This window comes from Mus caroli, unplaced genomic scaffold (assembly GCF_978045245.1).
Source record: "Mus caroli unplaced genomic scaffold, Mus_caroli_1 scaffold_12, whole genome shotgun sequence".
Classification (NCBI taxonomy): domain Eukaryota; kingdom Metazoa; phylum Chordata; class Mammalia; order Rodentia; family Muridae; genus Mus; species Mus caroli.
This window is the reverse complement of record NW_028227267.1, coordinates 42758114-42779373: the sequence shown is the minus strand read 5'-3', so window position 1 is coordinate 42779373 and position 21260 is coordinate 42758114. Positions and strand designations below refer to the sequence as shown.

Here is a 21260-nt window from a genome sequence, read left to right as displayed (position 1 = left end):
TAAATTATGTGGACATGGGTGTTTATGTGTGAGACTGTGCATGAGTGCAGGTGTCCTGTCCCCAGAGTCCAGAAGAGAATATCAAGGCCCTAGAGCTGGAGTCGCAGCCTCTGCAGGCCGCCCTGTGTGTGCAACAGAGAGCAGCTCTTGAACCCAAGTGGATTCTTATTAGATTAACAAAGCATGCTTTACAGGAAAAATAGAAAACCTCATAAGCACAGTGAAGAAATACATAACATCTCTCATTCCACAGTCTGTCCCACAAGAAGCTTGCATGATTTGCCCACTAAGAGCATGGGCTCTGGAATGAGGAACCCTGGAATGAAAGCCTTGGGCAAATGATTTCATCTTTGGAGTTTTGGAATTTTCAATCATAAACTGTGACTATAGCACCCAACCAATTGGACTGCTATAAAGCTTAACATGTGACTATCTAGAGTTTAGCAAAACACAAATTATCTACTGCTATTGCAATCACAAGCAAATACATAAACATAGGAGGTGTGTTCTGGTTGTGTATAACCAAGTCTTGCTATATAGTCCTTGCTGTCCTGATACTTGCTATGTAGCCCATGCTGGTCTTGAACCCTGCCCAGCCTCCCTAGAGCTGGTATTACAAGGCTGCCACAAACATATGTCAACACGGGTCCAGCTCTCAGAATAAACCAAACCAAACACGTGCCCATCCACCCACTGTCTAGGAGCGTAAGTCACCGGGGCACCCCACGTCCACTACTCATCTGTGACTTTCTTCTCTTCGGAAGGAAACGCCTTACTTTTTGTGATGAGTAATCAGAATGTAATAAGCAATATATGAATTCAGTCTGTGAAGCGTCAGAGTTTCTGTAACAGAAGTGAAGAGCCAATGCCTCGAGCTTGCCCTCTGCCCCCCACGGCACAAGCACCCACCCACGTAAATAACGACATTCTTAGAAACAAACCAGAGCAGAATCTGTGCTAGGGATGCACAAACCTACCCGGAGGACTTTTTTGCTTGGATTATTGCTGTCTTTCCATCCTGACGCCTCAAGTTTGATCAGGTTGTTGAACTTCTGGTTCACATCATCGACCTGGTGATAAAAGCCCGAGTTTGTGCAATTAGTGCTATGTCAAAGTTGCTACTTTAGGACTCTAAAATGAATGGCCATGTCAATAAACAGAAAACGGTGATCCAGAACTGGTTAGTTCTTACACTTAAAGGCCTGTGTGTGGGGATTTACGTGTAGAGTGGTGGTGGTGGTGGTGGTGGTGGTGGTGTCGGGGGCAGAGGGGAGAAGGGAGAAGGGAGAGGGAGAGGAGACTCACATCAACCCAGGATAACCCACAACTTGCTATATTGTCCAAGAAAATACTTGGAACTCCCAATCTTCCAGCCTCCACCTCCCAAATGCTGTTTAAGTCACTGTAAATTGTGTGTTCAAGTGCCTGCCTGGCACAGGGAAAGGCCCAGGTCAGGTCCTCAGCAACACACACACAGCAGAGAGTGTGAGAGTCCCTGCATTTGCACGTAACCTATGTATGCATATATATCCTTCTATACAGTGGAAAGCGCCTGCACATTGTGAATAATCATGAATACAGCTCTGAATGCAACCTCTGTAGACCTGGTCTCCGGGATGGGGGCTGAAGGTGTGTGCTGCCACACACAACTCACTGCTCGCTCTCTTTCCTTCCTTCCTTCCATACTCATTTTATGTGTATATGTTATATGTGTGTGACTGAGAGTTCACCCGTGGCCCACTTGAGTATGGGTGCTGTAAGACGGAGTCAGAGTCTATGTTCCTCTGTGTGGCCCTGGCTGTCTGCAAGTGTACACCAGGCTGGCCTCAAACTGGGATTTGGCATCATGTGTGCCACCACGCCCTGCTCGACTCTGCCTTTCGGTCATCTCTAACTATAATGCCCAGCATAGGACAGGAATTCATAACTTCACTGGCTCACTCCTCACACACACCATTATCACAGACTCTGACAGCACAGGGGAGAAGGCGGTGAAGCTGACATGGGGCGTCCTGAGAGCTCACACCTTACACCCTAAGTAGCTGAACTACTGTCATCCCATTTACTGATGTCAGAAGCAGATGCCGGGCAGCACACCTGACACATACCTGAAAACTAACCATATCCCAGAATCCATCCAGATCTGTGCAGGTCGTCTCCTTTTCACCCCGTTTATACTCGCAGTTGTCCACCAGTCCTTCAAACTGTCTGAATCTCTCCTTGATAAGGAGTCTTGTTTGACCAACCGTTGTACGGATAAGACCTTTAGCTAAAGAAGTTCAGAAATGAAAACGGGCCTTTATAGCAAGCCAGACAACTGAGATTTAACCTCTAATACCCTCGAGCTCGCAGAATCAAATTCTTACAGCAAACCAAAAATGACTACCCAAAAAAACTTAATCATAAATACTGAGCACAAGAGGGTGACAAGATGGCTCAGCAAGTAAAAGCACTGACTGCTCTTCTGAAGGTCCTGAGTTCAAATCCCAGCAATCATATGGTGACTTACAACCATCTGTAATGAGATCTGACTCCCTCTTCTGGTGTGTCTGAAGACAGTTACAATGTACTTATTTATAATAATAAATAAATCTTTGGGCCAGAGCGAGCAGGATTGACCGGAGCAAGCAGAGGTCCTGAATTCAATTCCCACCAACCACATGAAGGCTCACAACCATCTGTACAGCTGCAGCGTAGTTATATACATAAAATACATAAATAAATCTTAAAAAAATAAAATAAATGCCGTGTTTTAAAAAAACAAGTGAACATGAGGACCTTGCTTCAAGATGCAGTAACAGTCAGCAATGTCCATGCTCAGTCATCCACGGCTCCACAATGAGCATGATTCCTTGTACTTTATGAGAGACTTCAACCTCACACAGTCAAGTTATCCAAGGACCTTGAACTGGTAACTTTTTATAAATAGCCTCTCCAAATAAACGGGACTAAGGACCTTTGCCAAAATGTGTTTTCATACTGATTTACATAATTATAACTCAGAATACACACACTCACAAACACACACACATACATACATACACACACAAATATATATTTTTCTTGTTTTGTTTTTCTTTTTTTGAGTCAGGGTTCCTACGTGTAGCCCTAGCTGTCCTGGAACTTGTTCTGTAGAGCAGGTTGGCCTTGAACTCATGATCCACCTGCCTCTGCCTTCTGAACACTGAGATTAAAGGCATTCCAGATAACACTGCTATATGTAAGGTCACATTAAGAAAACAAAATACATAAAGGTTGTGTACTTCTCTAGCACAGAAATATTAGGGGAGCCGGGCAGTGGTGGCGCACGCCTTTAATCCCAGCACTTGGGAGGCAGAGGCAGGTGGATTTCTGAGTTCGAGGCCAGCCTGGTCTACAGAGTTGAGTTCCAGGACAGCCAGGGCTATACAGAGAAACCCTGTCTCAAAAAAACAAAAAAGAAAGAAAGAAATATTAGGGGGTATATGTTAAACAGCCCCTGGCATTTTGAATAATACTAAAACTACAAAGTTGGACAACATAAGAGCTTTAATTTTGAAATGAAAAGAAATAAGGGCTGTGGTCAAGTGCTTGCTTAGCACAAACAAGATCCTGGGCTGAATCTCTACTACTACACCAAAAAAACCCAAACAATAACACACACACACAACAAAAACCAAACAACCGGTAACACTCCACATAAGCACTTTGTGGTCAGGTGTGTTTGGACACAGCTGCAAGCCCAGCCCTCGGGAGGTGAGAAAGGATGACCAAGAGTTCAAGGTTCAAGTACACAGTGAGCTCGAGGCCAGCCAGTGCTGAGAGAACCTCTCTACACAGAGACCCACCCAATGGTAACAACAAGAGAGCCAGGACTAAGAGGACTTTCCTTACCGTCATCAGGAATGTCCAGCTCCAGCTTCCCCTCCCACTCCAGGCAGTGCGAGGTCAGCCTGTCAGTTTCTGATTGGAGGATTTTTCTAAAATTAGGATATACATGTTACTGTTCCAAGTGTTGCCCACCTTAGTTAAGTCTTACCACTCTGACAAATACAGAGGATTAGAACAGTTTAGAGCAAAGGTGTGCCAGGCAGCACTGGTGCATGCCGCTCACCCGAGCACTCGGCGCACATGCTGCTGCACCTCTCTCTCTTTTTTCTTTTTTGTTCTTTGTTTTGGTTTTCCGAGACAGGGTTTCTCTGTATAGCCCTGGCTGTCCTGGAACTCACTCTGTAGACCAGGCTGGCCTCGAACTCAGAAATCTGCCTGCCTCTGCCTCCCGAGTGCTGGGATTAAAGGCGTGTGCCACCAAGCCCGGCTCGCTGCTGGATCTCTGAAGCCAGCCTGGTTACAAAGTGAGTTCCAGGACAGTCAGGGCTACAGAGAAACCCTGTCTAGAAAACCAAACCAAATCAACCCAAGATTTTTTTTTAAATTCAGGAATAAAAAATTAAATAGGGTAAGGGTTTAATGAACTATACTAAAACTCGTGAATGACGAATGTCCTGTCATATACCTTGTATATGTCCATTCCTTTCTACCTAAAACTCACATTGGACCAATGATGTTACGACCCCTGTCCAAGCTACAACACATACAGTTCTTTATGGAACTAAGGACAAGCCGAGTGCTGGAAGCACACCGGAGACAGCCCTGTGAAGTCTAGGGTGAAAGGTCACCATAAAGTGCACCCTGCAGTCCTGGCACTTGAGGAGATGGGGTAGAAGCTCTGTAAGTGAAAGACCAGCATGGTCACACGGCGTGTGCCAGCTGAGGTCAGATGGTGTTTCTCCAGTCAGTTTTGCTCACAGACAACATTTGATGTCTAGAGACCGTTTTGTTGTTTCTCTCTGGAGCTCCGGCTGTCCTGGAGCTCACGCTGAGACCAAGCTGGCCTCAAACTCAGAAGCCCACTTGCCTCTGCCTCCCAAATGCTGGGATTATAGGTGAGTGTCACCACAACCCAACTCTAGAGACTTTTGTTGTTTTTTTTTTAAAGATAAGGACTCACTATATAGAGCCTAGCAGACCTTGAATTCAAAGATCCTTCTCCTCTGCTAGGACTGAAAGTGTATGTCACTGAGCCTGGCTGAAAGCATTTTTGATCGTCAGTACAGGATAGAGATGCTCCAAACAACCAACAATGTAAAGAAAGGCCCTCAAACAACAAGGACATAACCTAAAACATGAATAATGCCAAGGCTGCGAGACCCCTGCCCGAGAGTTCAACCTGTGCTTCTACAGACATCTCAGAGAGCAGAGAATCAACACTTCTAACATGAGCCAGCAAGCCCACACCTAGGTGTTCTAACATGAGCCAGCAAGCCCACACCTAGGTTTACAAAGAACTGAAAGCAAAGTCCCAAAGGCATATTTGCAAACTCGTGTTCGCAAAAATTCTAATCAATAAAAGCTGGAAAGGAGCCAACTGTCATCACAGCTGGGTGTGGTGGCACCAGATTTGGAGACAGAAGGATCAAGCTACATTGGAGACTGCTATAGGGAGCTCTGGGCCAGTCAGGTTCAGAACTTGTACAGTGGGTTTTAAGCCAGTCAGAAGAACATAGCGTGACACTGTCACAAACAAGAACAAACACGAAAACAAACAACAGAAACATAAATGTCAGATATATGAAGCAAAATGTGATTTATACAGAGCAGGACTCAAGATTTCTTTACTTTCATGTGTATGAATATTTTGCCCTTGGAGGACAGAAGAGGGTGATGGATTCCCTGGAAGTGACAGCTGGTTGTGTGGGTGCTGGGAAGCAAACGGCTCAGGAAAAGCAGCAAAGTCCCCTTAGTGGCTGGGCCATCTCTGCAGCCCAGCCTCCAGTACAGTAACCCCAGTACCATTCCACCCTGAAAAAGGAGAACTGAGCACAGGGCTTATGTCTATTCTCTCGGCACTTCCCAGGCGTAAACAGGAGGACTGCCCATGAGCTGGAGACCAGTCTGGTCTACAAAGTAAAGCACCTGCCAGTTAGGACTACACATTGAGATCACAAATGAAAAAATAAGAGGAAGAGGAAGAGGAAGAGGAGGGGGAAAAGGAGAAAGAAGAGGAAGAGGAGGAGGGGGAAGGGGAAGGAAGGAAGGAAAGAGGAGAGGAGAGGAGAGGAGAGGAGAGGAGAGGAGAGGAGAGGAGAGGAGAGGAGAGGAGAGGAGAGGAGAGGAGAGGAGGCAATTCTAACATTACAGATCATTACAGATCAGTCTTAAGGACACTACACTAAGTGAAAGAAACCAGTCACGAAAATGAACACTGGCCTGGGGCGGTAGTGTTCAAATGTCCAAAACCACACCAGTTAGAAGGCTGAAACAGGAACATCTCCTGGCTCACCACATCTGGGCTACTTGAGACTGTCTTAAAAACAAATGAAAAGGCTAGACAGCGGTGGTGCACACCTTTAAGCCCAGAATTCGGGAGGTAGCGGCAGGCAAATCTCCGAGTTCGAGGCCAGCCTGGTCTACAGGGTAAGTTCCAGGACAGCCAGGACTATGAAAAGAGACCCCATCTCAAATAACTCTCCAATCTCCCACCAAAGGAATTAAACAAAGGCAAATAGTGAATGGTTCTATTAATAACTGCATGGTGTACTTAGTAGAAAAAATTTATAGAGACAGAGACTATTATGGTGTTTGCTAGGGGCTCTTAGGAAAAATGGGGATACAGACTACAGGAGCTGAAAGCTATGGAGCTGGGTGGAGGTGCTGGCCACATGACACTACAAGTGCATCTAATACCTGTGCACTGCACACCTACAGTAACACTTACATGATGCGTGCACCCCTTACCTTAGTAAGAAAAACTGGAAAAACACCAACAAACTCAAGGGAGAGAAGATGAAAGGAGGCACCGGAGGCGCCACTCTCAGTGTGTCAGGCAGGCAGGCTAGCCTGAAACCCAAGCCTCCCAAGTGCTGGATGACAGGTGTGAGCCTCCACACTTGGCTTTGTTTGGATTTCTTATAAGAGAAATTAGGCCTAGAGATGTACTCAGTGAGAGAGCCTTTCCACAACATAAGCAAGGCTCGGGGTTCAATGCCCAACAGTGGAAAGAGCAGACATAATAGGAAGGAAAAAGGTTTAGTTCACTCAATGGGCAGACACGAGGACTTAAGTAATGGGGACGGAGCCACGGCTTAACCCTGACATTACTCACCTGGGTAAGCTGTTACCTCAGGGACTTGGCGGCACCACAGACTAACTAGTGTACACCTCTAGATGCCCTTACATTTGCTTGAAAACCTCCACTATAGAAGCAATTCAAGTGGTTACTAACACGAAATACTCAGGAAAAGATAATTAAAACAGAAGATGGCTCATGAGTTAGGAGCACTGTTTGATCCTCAGCACCCACACAGGGCCCACAGCCATTTGTCTGTTCACGCCACTTCCAGGGGATTCAGAATCCCCTTGTGGCCTCTGCAGGTGAAAATGCAGTGTATGGAATCTCAAAGGATTAAAAAAAAAAGTCAAGCTCTCATGCTTCCCCAGGTGGTCTTGAACTTGTCAAGTAGCCAAGGAGGACCTTAAATTCCTGATCCTCCTGCCTCTACCTCCTGAGTGCTGAGATTACAGGCCTGGCCAGTTTATTCAGGACTTCATGGATGCCAGGAGGGACACTGACAAGTGACACCATTGCCAGCTTTTTTTTTCTCTTTTCAGGTTTGGCATCAAGCGTGATCAGCTGAATCCTGTTTATACCCCACCAGCTGAATGCCACCAAGTAAGCCGAGGGAGACAGAGCAGGACAGGCGGGACTGTGAACCCAGGCACCAGAAAGTTCTTCAGGTGCTAAAATAGGATGTCGGCAACACTTAACGAGAACAAAAGGATACTGTACAAGACAAAAGGTGTCTGTCCTGAAATGAAATAAAAAGTATTTATCCCTTAAAATAGTTACCAAAAAATGATTAACGCCTGCAAAGAAGGGTCAATCTACAGGGCTGGGAAGGACACTTCCCGTCGCACATATGCCACCGTTAGAACCATATTCACGTCCCACAGGCACAGTGGAAGAAACACCCAAAGCCAGCTGCTGCTCCCCATTTACCAAACTCAACATTTCTGCATAAAATCAAATGCTTTAATCTGGGACTGAATGTCTAGACATGAATGCAAGTTCTTACAGTAACAAGATACAAACCTGAAGTATGGCACATCGTGCTGGGGCTGAGAGGTCTGGCCTTCACTCATTTCAGCGGATGGGACTCCTTTCACAGAAGCGTGATTTGAATCTGAAGTAGAAGCGCCCTTCTGATTTAAGACATGTTCTATGAACAAAAACGTTCATCAAAGAACAGTTTCTAAAGTGACACTCCTCACGGGAGGTTTTTAAACCCTTCAGTTTTATCATGGTGAAACTTTAAAACTTTGCCTCAGTCACTTCACTCACGTCTCCTCTGCTAGGGTTGTTAATATTTCTGTGTTCATGCGTGTGGAGCCCTCAAGCACGCTCTACTTTATTTCTGAAAAGCCACCTGCAGTGCCCCCCCACACCCCCGCCCCCAGACTAGTCTCCAGCTCTTGCCTCACCCCTACCCAGCTCTGTCCTCAGGCTCCAGAGCTTAGTAGCTGAGCTGCCTCCTCAGCTCCTCCCCCACATTCCCCAAGCTCTGGGCACAGCACTTGAACTACTCGGTGAAAATGAGCTCCACCCGAGACTCTACAGAATCATAAGCCAGAGAAGTGACAGCTTAATTAAACTAATGTACCTTTACTACGGTCTGTTAGCGACTCCAATCCTTGCTGTACCAAGATTTCATTTGCTTTGTCTTGAGTTGTAGTACTAAAACTAACAGGAAAAAAACAAAACAAACAAACAAAAAAACTTCACAAAAAATGAAGTTCACATATATGTAACTAAAGGATTTGAGAGTAGGCCTCATTATGCAACAGAGTTGCTTCTGTCATAGATTTCTATCCAGGCATGGTAATACATACCTTTAACCCCAGCATGGGATTGGGGTGTTGGCTACAGATGTACAGTATCACAGATGCTGGGATAAAAGCCACTGTTTAGGGTTTCTGACATGATGTCTTGCTAGGAAACTGAGATTGGCCACAACCTCAAACCTCATCTTCAGCTTTACCAATGCACTATAGGCCTGTACCAGATAGCCTAGGCCTGTACCAGACAGCCCACCTTTCTAGCTTTAAAAATGCTTATTCTGGGAGCTGGAGAGATGGCTCAGCGGTTAAGAGCACTGACTGCTCTTCCAGAGGTCCTGAGTTCAAATCCCAGTAACCACATGGTGGCTCACACCTGCCTCTGACTCTAGCTCTAGGGAGACCTGATGCCTCTGGCCTCAACAGGAACCAGCACTGACACACACTGACACACACACACACAGGAACCAGCACTGACACACACTGACACACACACACACACAGGAACCAGCACTAACACACTGACACACACACACACAGGAACCAGCACTGACACACACTGACACACACACACAGGAACCAGCACTGACACACACTGACACACACACACACAGGAACCAGCACTGACACACACTGACACACACACACAGGAACCAAAACTGACACACACTGACATACACACACACACACACACACACACACACACACAGAGTGAAATTCACATAATTAAAAATCATAAAATAATTTCCTAAGGCTGCTCAGGCCACAAAGTGATATCTCAGCTCCACCAAAAAAACCAAACAACAAAAATAAATAAATAAACAAAAGGAAAAAACAACAACAACAAAACAACCAAGGGCTGAGAAGTGGCTCGGGTGCCTTTACAGCCTTTCAGAGAGATCTGAGTTCAGTTCCCAGGGCCCACAGGCAGCTCCCAAGCATCTGGACCTCGGGTTCAGGGAAGCAACGCCCTTCCCCGGCACCGCACACATGTGGTGCACTTACATGCACAAAGGCCAAACAGCCGTGCACACAGAGTAAAGCTTTCCAGCGGTAAATAGATTAGGTAAGTACTAGTTACAGGTTATCAGTCAGTCGCTTACTACAAACAAAAATCTCTAGCAATGGTGCCTCGTCTACAGAGCAAATCCATGATGGCCAGGGCTCCACAGGAAAACCCTATACCCTACACATTTATGATGAAGGCAATTCACAGAAAATCCAATCTTATTGTGAGCTTCTGAAGAAGTTTTCTCAACAATTTTTTTTATGATTTATAGTTAGCATACTTTACTAGCTAAACACAGTGCAGGAAAAAAAAAACAAACCAACCCAGAAAAGTAAGAAAGGCCTTTGTTACCCCTTTTAGGGAAGTGTTTACTATTGGGACTATTTGTGTACTAGCATTTGTGTCTGTGTAAAAAATGTATCTTACACGTCTGGTCTTAACTGGTTCCAGTCACAATTGGGTGTCAGGAAAGCGTTGGCACTTCTAGGGCTCAGGGGAGCCACCTGGTAGGTCTTCAGACCACACGGGGGCTGGAAGACACAGTGCTTGGGGGCAAAGGACTTCCTTTCCTTCCCTTGTGCAGGGGCTGTTGCAGGCAAGCTTTCCACTTCTTGGAAGACCCCGAGTGGATCCATTTCACTTGTTTCCCTAGTCTGCGAATCCAAATGCTTTTCGTCCCGCTCTACTTTGGAAGGAATGACCTGGGTAGAGGCAAGCAGAACAGAGCTGGAGTTCCTTCCACTCCCAGGAAGGCATCCAACCATTAACAAGGAACACAAATAACAAGAGCAGCTGCAAAAGAGCAAGTTAGACAATGTGGTGGCTGTGCCGACTGGAATTCAACAGGATTCAACGTTTGCCCACAACAAAAGTGGTCCAGCCTGGGCACCTTAATGAAAAGGCTAAAGTGAGCTGAGCTCAGACAGTCATTGCTGTTTCCTCATGACCTGCTCTCCCAAGATTCCACAGCTACGATGGACTACACCCTTGAACTGTGACAAACCCCGTACCCCTTAAGCAGCTTTGGTCAGGGATTTTACCACAGCAAGAGGGAAAGTTCCTACGAGAGCATCTACGTACATAATTTGAAACAAAATTGGAAACACTTAAAAATGTAAGGAGGAGGGCTCGGGAGCCGGCTCCGTACTTGGGGGGATTGCTGGTCTTCAGAGACTCAGCGCGGAGTACCAACGCTTGCCAGGCAGCTCACCACTGCCTCCAACTCCTGCTCTCTCTCTCTCTAAAAAATGCACACTTGAAATCAGAAGGTTAGCTATACTAAACCGATGCTATCATTCAGAGTCAGTCTTTGTTAAACTATACCTTGTAGATAGTATAACAAATAAAAATGTTAAAACTAAAATGGAAAAATCCAACTAACAAAATAAGGTTTTTTAACAAAATCACACGGGTTATCTCAAGGCTCCAAGAATGAGAGACCGAGCATTTACCGGCCGACTCAATTCTAGAAGACCAGCCACTGTGCAGAAAAATGCGCTTGGGTTGTGGGCGCTGGAGCAACGGCTCTGTGGTTAAGAGCACTGGCTGACTTTTCCAGGACCCAGAGATTCCTAGCACACACATGGAGGCTCACGACCTGAAACTTGCATTCCAGGGATCTGCCTTCCTCTTCTGGCTCCTCAGGCATCAAGCGCATGGGTGGTACAGTCTCATATGCAAGCAAAATGCCCATACACATAAAATAATTAAAAATAAATAACTTAAAAATAGTTTTAGGTTGTTAAAAATAGAACAGTGGTTCTCAATGTGACATGTTGAGATCAACCAACAGGATACAAAGCATATTCTTCCAAGGCAATTTAGTTGCTACTTGATAGTTAGACACTTTAAAAAAAGTTTTTTGACTTTATTAATGAGCCCTAGATTCAAACCAAGGTATTTCACCCTGCATAAGAATCTCAAAGGTCAATGTGTCAGTGAAAGTAAAAACTAATACCAACATTTAGAGGAATAATAGTTTTTTAAAAACACATTTATTTTACTGGCGTGTGTGTGTGTGTTTAGGGAGTGCACACCATGCCACAGATGGAGGTTAGAACACAACTTCCAAGTGTTGGTTTTCCTCTTCCACCTCGTGGGATCTGGGACTCGAACTTGGGTCATCAGGTTTGACGGCAAGCACCGTCACCCACTGGTCCCATGAAACAAATCTTTTTTTTTTTTTTTTTTTTTTTTTTTTTTGGTTTTTCGAGACAGGGTTTCTCTGTATAGCCCTGGCTGTCCTGGAACTCACTTTGTAGACCAGGCTGGCCTCGAACTCAGAAATCCGCCTGCCTCTGCCTCCGGAGTGCTGGGATTAAAGGCGTGCGCCACCACGCCCGGCGAAACAAATCTTAAATCTTAGTAACTGTTCCTTTAAGACTCAGTTAGCTTAGAAATAGAAAGACTCACTCTCCATTCCTCTCCTTGGAGGATCTCTTTTTTTTTTTTTTTTTTTTTTTGGTTTTTTTCAAGACAGGGTTTCTCTGTGTAGCCCTGGCTGTCCTGGAACTCACTTTGTAGACCAGGCTGGCCTTGAACTCAGAAATCCACCTGCCTGTGCCTCCTTGGAGGATTTATATTTGCTCTTCAAAGAGTCTCTAGACAGTTTCTTACCCAGGTGTGAGCTTTTGCTATCCTTAAAAGGTTAACGTTATAGTAGAAGCCGAGGAACTCAAAACAGTTTCTTTTGTTTTTCTTTTAAACTTCAGGTCAAAGGCCAACCTGCAGGAGTTGGGCATCTCATTCCCCTCACTGTGGGTTCTGGGGATTAAGTGAAGGTCAGCAGGTTCAGCAGCAAACACCTGCGGAGCCATTTTGCAGGCCTGGTCCTGTTTTTTGAGGACCTCATTTCCTAGCTGCTGTCAGAAACCCTGACTTTCTGAATTCTTAACAGTTCTAGGAAATTCCATGTTAGAGATGGAAAAATAAACTCAAATTACACACCGTGCCCCACCCACATCATACAACCCATTGGAAGCACAGACCATACCTTGGTATATGGAAAATCCAAGCTCTCACCCTACAAACTGGTTCTTGCAAACCTGTCTCTCTGCTGTGCTGCTCAGGAGTCCCCATTTCCTTTGCTAATCAGATTGCACTTTCTCTACTTATAACTCTGAGAGTCAGGCACCCAAGCACCCACGTCAGTAACTCCTGGGATGCTGCCTTAGTGCCCATGGTTCTGGTATGTCTGTGGTTAGTTCTCGGAAGCAGCCTGCGTGCTTCACTTCAGTCTTCCGAATGGAGCATCGTGATGTCGCGGCACTGGGCAATGACAGAAGCTGTACTCTACCTTGTCCGGCTTGCCTTCTGCTTTTTTGGCAGGTCTCCCTCCACTTGGTCTCATTCTTTCTGATCCTTTCTCTAAAACACAAAATAAAGTTGCATACCCACTTTATAACAGTCAATGCTACCAAGTAAAATACCAGATAATCTGGCAAAGTCTGAAAGAAGACAAAAACAGGGACGTGTGTCTTCACCTTTTATGACTGCAAGTCACACTAGAAAGAGACCAAAACAAATGAAACTTGTTGTGAAATACAAACCATCTTTTCAAAATAAAAACTGTTTCCTTTCTCTTTTTTTCTGATTGCCAAACACATACTTACTTTGAAAAAGAAAACACATCTTACTGCCAACACCAAACCAACCAACCAACCAACCTAAATAGACAAACAGAGGCACTCTAACTCCAGCACTTCCTCGGAAGCCTGAGGCAACAGGATCAATGGTGCAGGCTAGCCTCAGCTACAGGGTGAGCCCTTGTCTCAAAGGAACCGGTCTCAGAGCTGGAGTGATGGCTCCTGTTAAAAGCAGGGACTGCTCTTCCAGAGGCTGAGTCCCAGTGCCCACATGGAAGTTTACAACCATCTATAACTCCAGTTCCAGAAGATCAGATGCCCTCTTCTGGCTGCCATGGGCACCAGTCACATGCACACAGACACACATGCAGGTAAAACCCATATACATAAAGTAAAACTAAATCTCAAAAGCCAGCCAGAAAGAAACCAACAAGAGCCTGGTGCAGTAGTTCAGCTGGCAAAGTGCTTCCTGTAGGCAAGGACCCGAGCCTAGGTCGCAGGAGTCCTGTAAAAGTGGTAAGCTACCGCGTTCATCCGCAGCTAGTGCTAGGGAAGCCAAGACCGGATCCCTGGGGCTTGATGGCCGGCCAGTCTAGCTGCACTCTCAAGCTCCAGGTTGAGACTATACCTCCAAAAGCAAAGTGAAGGAAGAGTAACGGGGGAAGATGCCCACTGTCAACCTATGGCCTATACACACACACACACACACACACACACACACTGCCCTCACTCATGAGTCCATTAACCTCATACTTCAGCATGTATTTCCGATACTTTTTATGTTATTAACACTATATTTCAGGGTCACGATCCTTTCACTTCCTTAGTCTTTATAAACCGCATTACTGTATATGTGCATGCAGATAACAATCTCTTCTTACCATTCGTGGCTCTTGTGACTGGCTTTCTTGTAGTCGATGACACTGTTCGGGCCATCAGCTTGGCCCTCTGAGTAGCCGTTGATTCAGTCCCTTTCCCTGACGTGAACAGCACAGGCTGCATAACTGGGGAAAATCATCTCATCAGATGCCTCCTGTCATTCAAGTGTCATTCCTAGGGCAGCACCAATCCCATTATCGTTACTAACAGTCCTACCTTTTTTCTCTCTGTCTAAAGGTTTTTTTTCGGAAGTTTGTCTTTGGTCACTCTGGGTTGCTTTAGGAACATTCCTGCTACCAATCTGTGAAGAGATCAGAAACTTTGTCATTTAACTGCATAATAAATCAAAGCACACTTTTAACTTATTAATTCATCAATGCAAGACCAGCTTCAACCAGCAGGGAGTTTCAGCAGAACCTGGGCTACTTGTGACCCTGTCTCAAAAACATAGCCAGGAAGGTGTGATGCCACATGCCTTCAATCCCAGCACCCAGGAAACAGAGGTGGGCAGATTTGTCTAAAGTCCAGGCCATCAGAGCACCAAAGTGACACCCCGCCTCAAAAAACAAAAAACATAAAAAAAAATTTTTTTCCTTATATGCTCACTGGAGAATTCTGAAAATACTAATAAAAACATTAACTGAGGCTTTCTTGCCCGGAAATCAGGCCTTGTGTTGTGAGGCTGGCCTCAAACTCCCGTACTTAAGCTATCACCCTGCCTCAGCACATGGGTTAGCTGTGCAGTCAGTGCCCTGGGCACCACGGTCTAGTTATGTGCTCAGTGTTATAGAACAGGCCTAACAAGCACTGATCCTGGCCTCTCTAATTCTCAACGCTGCTAGAGGAAAAGAAAAAAATCAATAGCAAAAATCCCTCAATTTACCTTTCTCCTAGGGACGAAGTTTTTTCCTGGGCTTCATTCACTTCCTTTAAGACTACCCCCTACATATGGGCATCTCCATAAGGTTTCCTTGACTGCTCCGATTAAAATGTCGCTCAGTGCCTATGCTTACTGTAACCTCCCATTCTATATATGCCTCACTTTTACTCCTAGGCCATAGCTAAGATCCACAAAGCCTCAACATTTTGATCAGTACTGTATGTAGCTCAGTGGCTAGAGAAGCCACAGGAACATGGCAGTGACTCCAATCTGTTAAAAACAAAACTCAGGTTCCTTACTCGATGAAAGTCACTGCCTTTCCCAGTATGGTACTTCATTCTCTCCCGGGCCTTCCTCTGTTGGTGTATTAGAGAAATCAGAACTAGCTCTCACCCCTACTCTATGCTCTCCACACAGACACAGAAGCCTGGGGCAGGTCACACAGGAAGTGTTTTTGCAAAGAATGCTGTTGAGTGAGAACCTCCTTGGCATCTGGCCACAACTGCTCTAAGCCATCACTAATCTTCCTTCAGACCTTCAAGGCCGATAAATACATCACTATGCTTGCACCTGGTCTCAGGCTTTCAATGGAATTATACACTTTGAGGGGGAAAAGTACAATGCCTCCTTCAGTAGCAATTATCTATAAACAATGATACCTTAGTCTGCTCCATATATTCTTTGGCCTTTGATCTTGTAATCCGTCCAGTATGTGGAAAAGCCTTTAAACAGCCAAAAGAAGGCCAATTAAACAAACAAACAAACAAACATAAAACATACTGGCAAAATTTATTCCATGTCTCAGTTTAAAATTTAAATTTTATCCTTGTCTTAGTCAGGGTTTCTATTCCTGCACAAACATCATAACCAAGAAGCAAGTTGGGGAGGAAAGGGTTTATTCAGCTTACAGTTCCATATTGCTGTTCATCACCAAAGGAAGTCAGGACTGGAACTCAAGCAGGTCAGGAAGCAGGAGCTGATGCAGAGGCCATGGAGGGATGTTCCTTACTGGCTTGCTCAGCTTGCTTTCTTATAGAACCCAAGACTACCAGCCCATGGATGGTACCACCCATAAGGGGCCTTTCCCCACTTGGTCACTAATTGAGAAAATGCCCCACAGCTGGATCTCATGGAGGCACTTCCCCAACTGAAGCTCCTTTCTCTGTGATAACTCCAGCTGTGTCAAGTTGACACACAAAACCAGCCAGTACAATCCTTAAAAACCTATGGTATGCAGATAAGTTAAATATCGACTTTTTTTAGTTCCAGAGTTAAAAGAACTGTTTGTCTATTTCAAGTTAAAATCATAAACGGACCTTTTCTGGCTCAGCTTTCACACCCCTCTGGTCTGTGACAAGAAAGCCAGGCGCAGCGGGTCTATAGAGACCCACTTTGAACACTCCACGTTTGGCTTTCTCTCGCTGTTCTTTCAGTTTTTGAAGTTGTTTTTCTTCCTTGTACTTCTGGAGGAGCTGCTTCCGTTGGTCACTCAGAACCATTTTTACTGACCCTAAGGGGAGGAAGGTGTCAAACAACAGCCCATCAAACATTTCAGACAAAATAGCACATCAACTTTCTAACGGCACACTATGACTAACTTCATCTGCTAATAAATGCTCTTTAACACAGTTACTTTGAGTTCTAGTCATGCTGAAATTATAGTATGCATGACTTCATTCGCTCAATTTTTTAGAAATATTGATATATTGGTTACTTTAGGCTAAATCAAAGAACTTTACGAAGGGTTTGCCTTTTCCTGTATGCAACAAGCTTGAAAAATTCTGTGTGTCTTTTGAGATATAGCTACCAGCCATCACGTGAGAGGCTGAAGCAAGAGGAATCCAGGTTTTCTTGGCCAGCCTGGTATTAGCAACGCCAGGCCAGACAGAGCTTTCTATGGAGACCTGATCGCCAAGTCCAGAAGGTTCTTTTGAGAGTTGGGAGTACAGTTCAATGGTCAGGCGCTTGCTGAGTTGCCTGGCATGAGTGAGGTCTTGAGTCCAATCCCTAACACCCTGTATATAAAACAGTAACAAAGCCATTCTTGGGGACAATGTCACTCACACACAAAGCCCAACATGACAGCCTTCCTTACTGGGGCTGCAAGGATCTGAGCAACCCCATAGCTTTACCTCTGGGGCCCAAATGTATCTCTTGGAAACAGAGCTGGGACTTAGACCCTCACAAACTTACGGACCTTTGGACTAAGAGACATTAGACCCTGGGCCTTCCTTCAGACTTCATTCTCTTTCTGAAGGGAATCCCCCACTCCCAACATACATCTTATAAGCTTTTCTGTGATTGGCTCTTGCATTAATTAGGTTCTTGGGCCCTCCACGGATCTTGTTTTTTACTTAGTTCAAGTTTTTCACTTATTTCTAACCTCCATGTTTCTCTATAGGGTAGAGCTTACATCTCAGGGTTTCATTAGACTCAAGCTCAACCTCTGAAGTAAGACTATGTCCTGGATGATATTTCCTCTCTTTTGAACCCATTCCTTCCTCCACAGCCCTCCCTTTTTGAGCCAACATCTTACTAGATAGCCCTGACTGGCTTTAACTTGCTTCTGCCTCCAGAGGACTGGAATTAAAGGCAGGAGCCACCATGTCTGGCCCTCAATTACTTTATCATCTCTCCTTACAAGCCTAAGAGGCATCATAACTTCAATGTGTCCAGCAGCAGGCTGTATTTATATATTTGCCCATACAAATACATACATGCATATGTACATGATAAAAAAAAGGGGGCGGATTTACCAATCTGAGAGGGGGGGTTGAAAATGTATTTTAAAAAAAATGTAAAATTTTAACATGTCCAAAATTGAACTCTTAATTTTTAAAATACCCTTCCCTAAAGCTATTGTTGTCTTCTACAATATTGACTGTATATTTTAGCTGTGCTCAGACCAAAAAACAGTTGTTCTTTCAGAACTCTTTGATTCCAGACCCTTTTCCTGCCAACTCCCTCGACAGGCTGTGGTTTCCCCTCTCCAAACAGACTAGCACACTATTCACGTCAGGTCAGGAGACACAAAAACCTGCAGTCGTTCTGTCCAGTTCTTGTCCCTCACGCTTCTTCAGAGTCACTAGAATGATAAATCTGGAAGAAAGCTGGCCTTGGAGCTTTGGTGGTATGGACTACAATCTTTCTGTACCACCTGTTACAAAAGCAGGTACAATGCACTGGGTGTGCATGCCACATGGATTCTAAAAAAACTATAAAACAAAATGTCTAGGGCCAGGAAGAGAGCGCAGCGATTAATGTGCTCCCTAAGCAATCTTAACAACAAGAGTTTGATCGCTGGAGCCAACATAATGGTGGAGGGAGTGACACTCCAATTATCCCCAGACCTCCACACGCTCACAGGGGAACCTGTGCTCCCACACACCATCCCCTCCAATGAGTGTAAAAAGAAAAAAAAAAAAAACCCTAAGAATACACTCTCATCCTGTATTACTGCCATTCAGTTCTAATGCTTGCTAAATAAAGAGAACCAACCCAGGCTCCCGGTTAGAGGGAAGCCGTTCCTCAGCTCCACCCTCTAACTCCTTGGGCCAGCTAGACACTATCCTCACCGCTGTGATCTTTTCCCGAGACTATTCTTTTTTGTTCTCAGTTCTTTCTTTCCTTGTGGCCCCAAACCACTTTGGGCAACGTTTAAGAATGATGTCTTTTCTCTAGGCAACTGGTGAAATCTTTGTATTTCAAAGGTTCTCAGCGAGTTATTTAGAACCATTTCCTTTAATCAGTTCGGCCCTTTAAATTCCCTCCCAGGTTTTGCTTTTCCTATTTATCTGCATGTGGTGTGCCAATGGGATGTATGCGCACCTTACCCATGCAGGAGCCGGCAAAGTCGGATCCCCAGAAACCTGAGTTACAGACGAACCACCATGCTAGGAACTGACCCCAGGTCCTCTGCAAGAACAGTGAACACTCTCAACCTCTGAGCCATCTCTCCAGACCCCTTGAGTCTCAAAAGTACTTACACTTACAAAAGACCCTTCCTTACTTGTTTTGGAGCTGGCCTTCTCTGGAGAGAGGTCTTGCGATGTCTCGTGTATATTACCAAGGTCTCGCCCTTCCAGTGGAATGTTGACGTCCTTCAAACCGAAGTGTCTGTTTCGCTCATACACCCTGTGTCTGTTCTCCTTCTGAGACAGAGACTTTCTATGAGCCAAGTTGGTTCTAACCATCTCAGTGCTCGAGTCTTTCCGAAACCGACTGGCAAAACGTGACACCAGCATCCTGCCAAAGAGGAGAAACAGACACCAACATAAATGGATTTTCATTTTATTATTTAAAAAATAAAATAAAATAAAATCTCAGGTCAGGCTGTGGCAGGCAGAAGGCTCAAGCGGGCAAATCATGTGAGCTTTGGATAGCCTGGGCTAAAGAGTAAAACACTCTCTCAAAGAGATAAATTAGTAAACTAATAAAAACGATCAAGACTTCAGTCTATCTCCTACACCACTCTGCACTCCCTTGAAATGAAAATATTAAAACTCACAATGGAAAAAATATGAGTAGATAGGAAAGTAGGAAAGTCATCAGAGATGAGATACCCGGCCTATTCGGGGGTTATGAGTAGGAAGTAAGGAAGTATGGTCTGAAACCCACCTAGACCTTCATCCCAGCATCACCCTACGGTGATGAACACACTCCTGTGACTGTAACTCCTGGCTAAAGCCAGCCTGATAAATACTGCGCGACCACAGTCGGAAAACCAAAACAAGAGGGCCTGCTCATAGTCAGTCGGCCTCAGCTCCAAAGGAGGCTGGTGGGGCTATGTGAAACCTTGTTTTAATCCTCTCCCCACCAAAAGAAGAAAAGGAAAAGAGAGAGAGAGTGTGTGTGTCAAACACAACTACTAGAGAAAGAGTTTAAGCAAAACTTAACACGGTTGTCTTAGACAGGGTGTCAATTGCTACAACAAAACACCATGACCTAAAAGCAAGTTGGGGAAGAAAGGGTTTATTCAGCTCACACTTCCACTTTGCTGTTCATCATCAAAGGAAGTCAGGACTGGAACTCAAGCAAGGCTGGAACCTGGAGGCAGGAGCTGGTGCTGAGGCCACAGAGTGGCTTCTTACTGGCTTGCTCTACTTTCGTACAGAACCAAGAATTGCCAGCCCAGGGATGGCTCCCACCCACAAGGTGCTGGGCCCTCCCCCATTAATCATTAACTGAGAAAATGCCTTACAGCTGGACCTCATGTCGTCATTTCCTCAACTGAGGTCCTTCATCTCTAATGACTTGTGTCATGGTGATGGTCAAGTGGACCTCTCAGGTCAGCTCCCCTGCCTGTGCACTCATCTTAAGATTCTCCGTCTAATAATTACAGCAGGTTAAAGAGAAATGACAGTGTCTTCATGAAAAGCAGAATCCACTGACACTTGTGGGCTATTTTGGGAGGTTATTAGCATACAGGTCGGGTAGAGTCTCATCTCTAATACGCTGTCAATGCTTTAGGATAATCTACATTTTTCATGCCAATTTTTTCCAAAGGTTTTTTTCTTGTTGTTTATATGTGTATGTTTATTTCTGTGTGGGGGTGGATGCATACTGGTGTCCAGAAGAGGGTGTCGGACCTCTTGACGTGGAGCTACAAGGAGTTTGTGACCTGCCCTACGTGGGATGCTGGGAAGCTAACTCTGCAAACAACAAGTGCTCCTAACTGTTGAGCCATCTCACCTAGGCCATTTTTAAATTTTTTCGGGACGGTCTCGTCCCAGGCCATTCTCGAGCTGGTATGCAGCCACGGAGGACCTTGAACTCCTGATCCCACTTACCTGAAGCAGTTTCTGGATCCACAATAATGTCGCAACACAGAAAACTCCACGGATCCGCAGAAGGCACACCCGGACCGACCCTTCACGGAACTGAAATTTCCCGCTGCCAGCCGCTGATTGGAGGGACTTTTGCCGACACTTCCGGAAGCTCCCGCCCCTTCCCCTCGAACGAGGCTTGCGATAGGTTGGTTCTGTGCGACATTTAAATTGTTTGGAAGGCAAAGAGTTGGGAGCGGGAGGGCGAG

The 21260-nt window shown here is 45.2% G+C and overlaps 1 protein-coding gene across 4 annotated transcripts in view; it reads right to left on the bottom strand.

Moving 5' to 3' along the window:
* The window catches only part of Dlgap5 (DLG associated protein 5), a 31605-nt gene extending 10512 nt beyond the window's left edge, over positions 1-21093 (bottom strand). For 3 of the 4 annotated variants that reach the window (XM_021181657.2, XM_021181659.3, XM_029468701.2), the window contains exons 1-13: positions 21016-21093; positions 19236-19471; positions 16543-16736; positions 15886-15948; positions 14563-14647; positions 14349-14471; positions 13179-13249; positions 10310-10584; positions 8700-8779; positions 8132-8258; positions 3874-3959; positions 2109-2269; positions 978-1070 (exon numbers count right to left, since the gene is read on the bottom strand). In XM_021181657.2, coding sequence (XP_021037316.1) covers positions 978-1070; positions 2109-2269; positions 3874-3959; positions 8132-8258; positions 8700-8779; positions 10310-10584; positions 13179-13249; positions 14349-14471; positions 14563-14647; positions 15886-15948; positions 16543-16736; positions 19236-19470 — 1593 coding nt within the window. In that variant the 5' untranslated portion in view covers position 19471; positions 21016-21093. The remainder of the gene's footprint in view (positions 1-977; positions 1071-2108; positions 2270-3873; positions 3960-8131; positions 8259-8699; positions 8780-10309; positions 10585-13178; positions 13250-14348; positions 14472-14562; positions 14648-15885; positions 15949-16542; positions 16737-19235; positions 19472-21015) is intronic. The other variant, XM_021181658.3, reaches the window with a different exon arrangement.
* Positions 21094-21260: the final 167 nt, after the last annotated feature.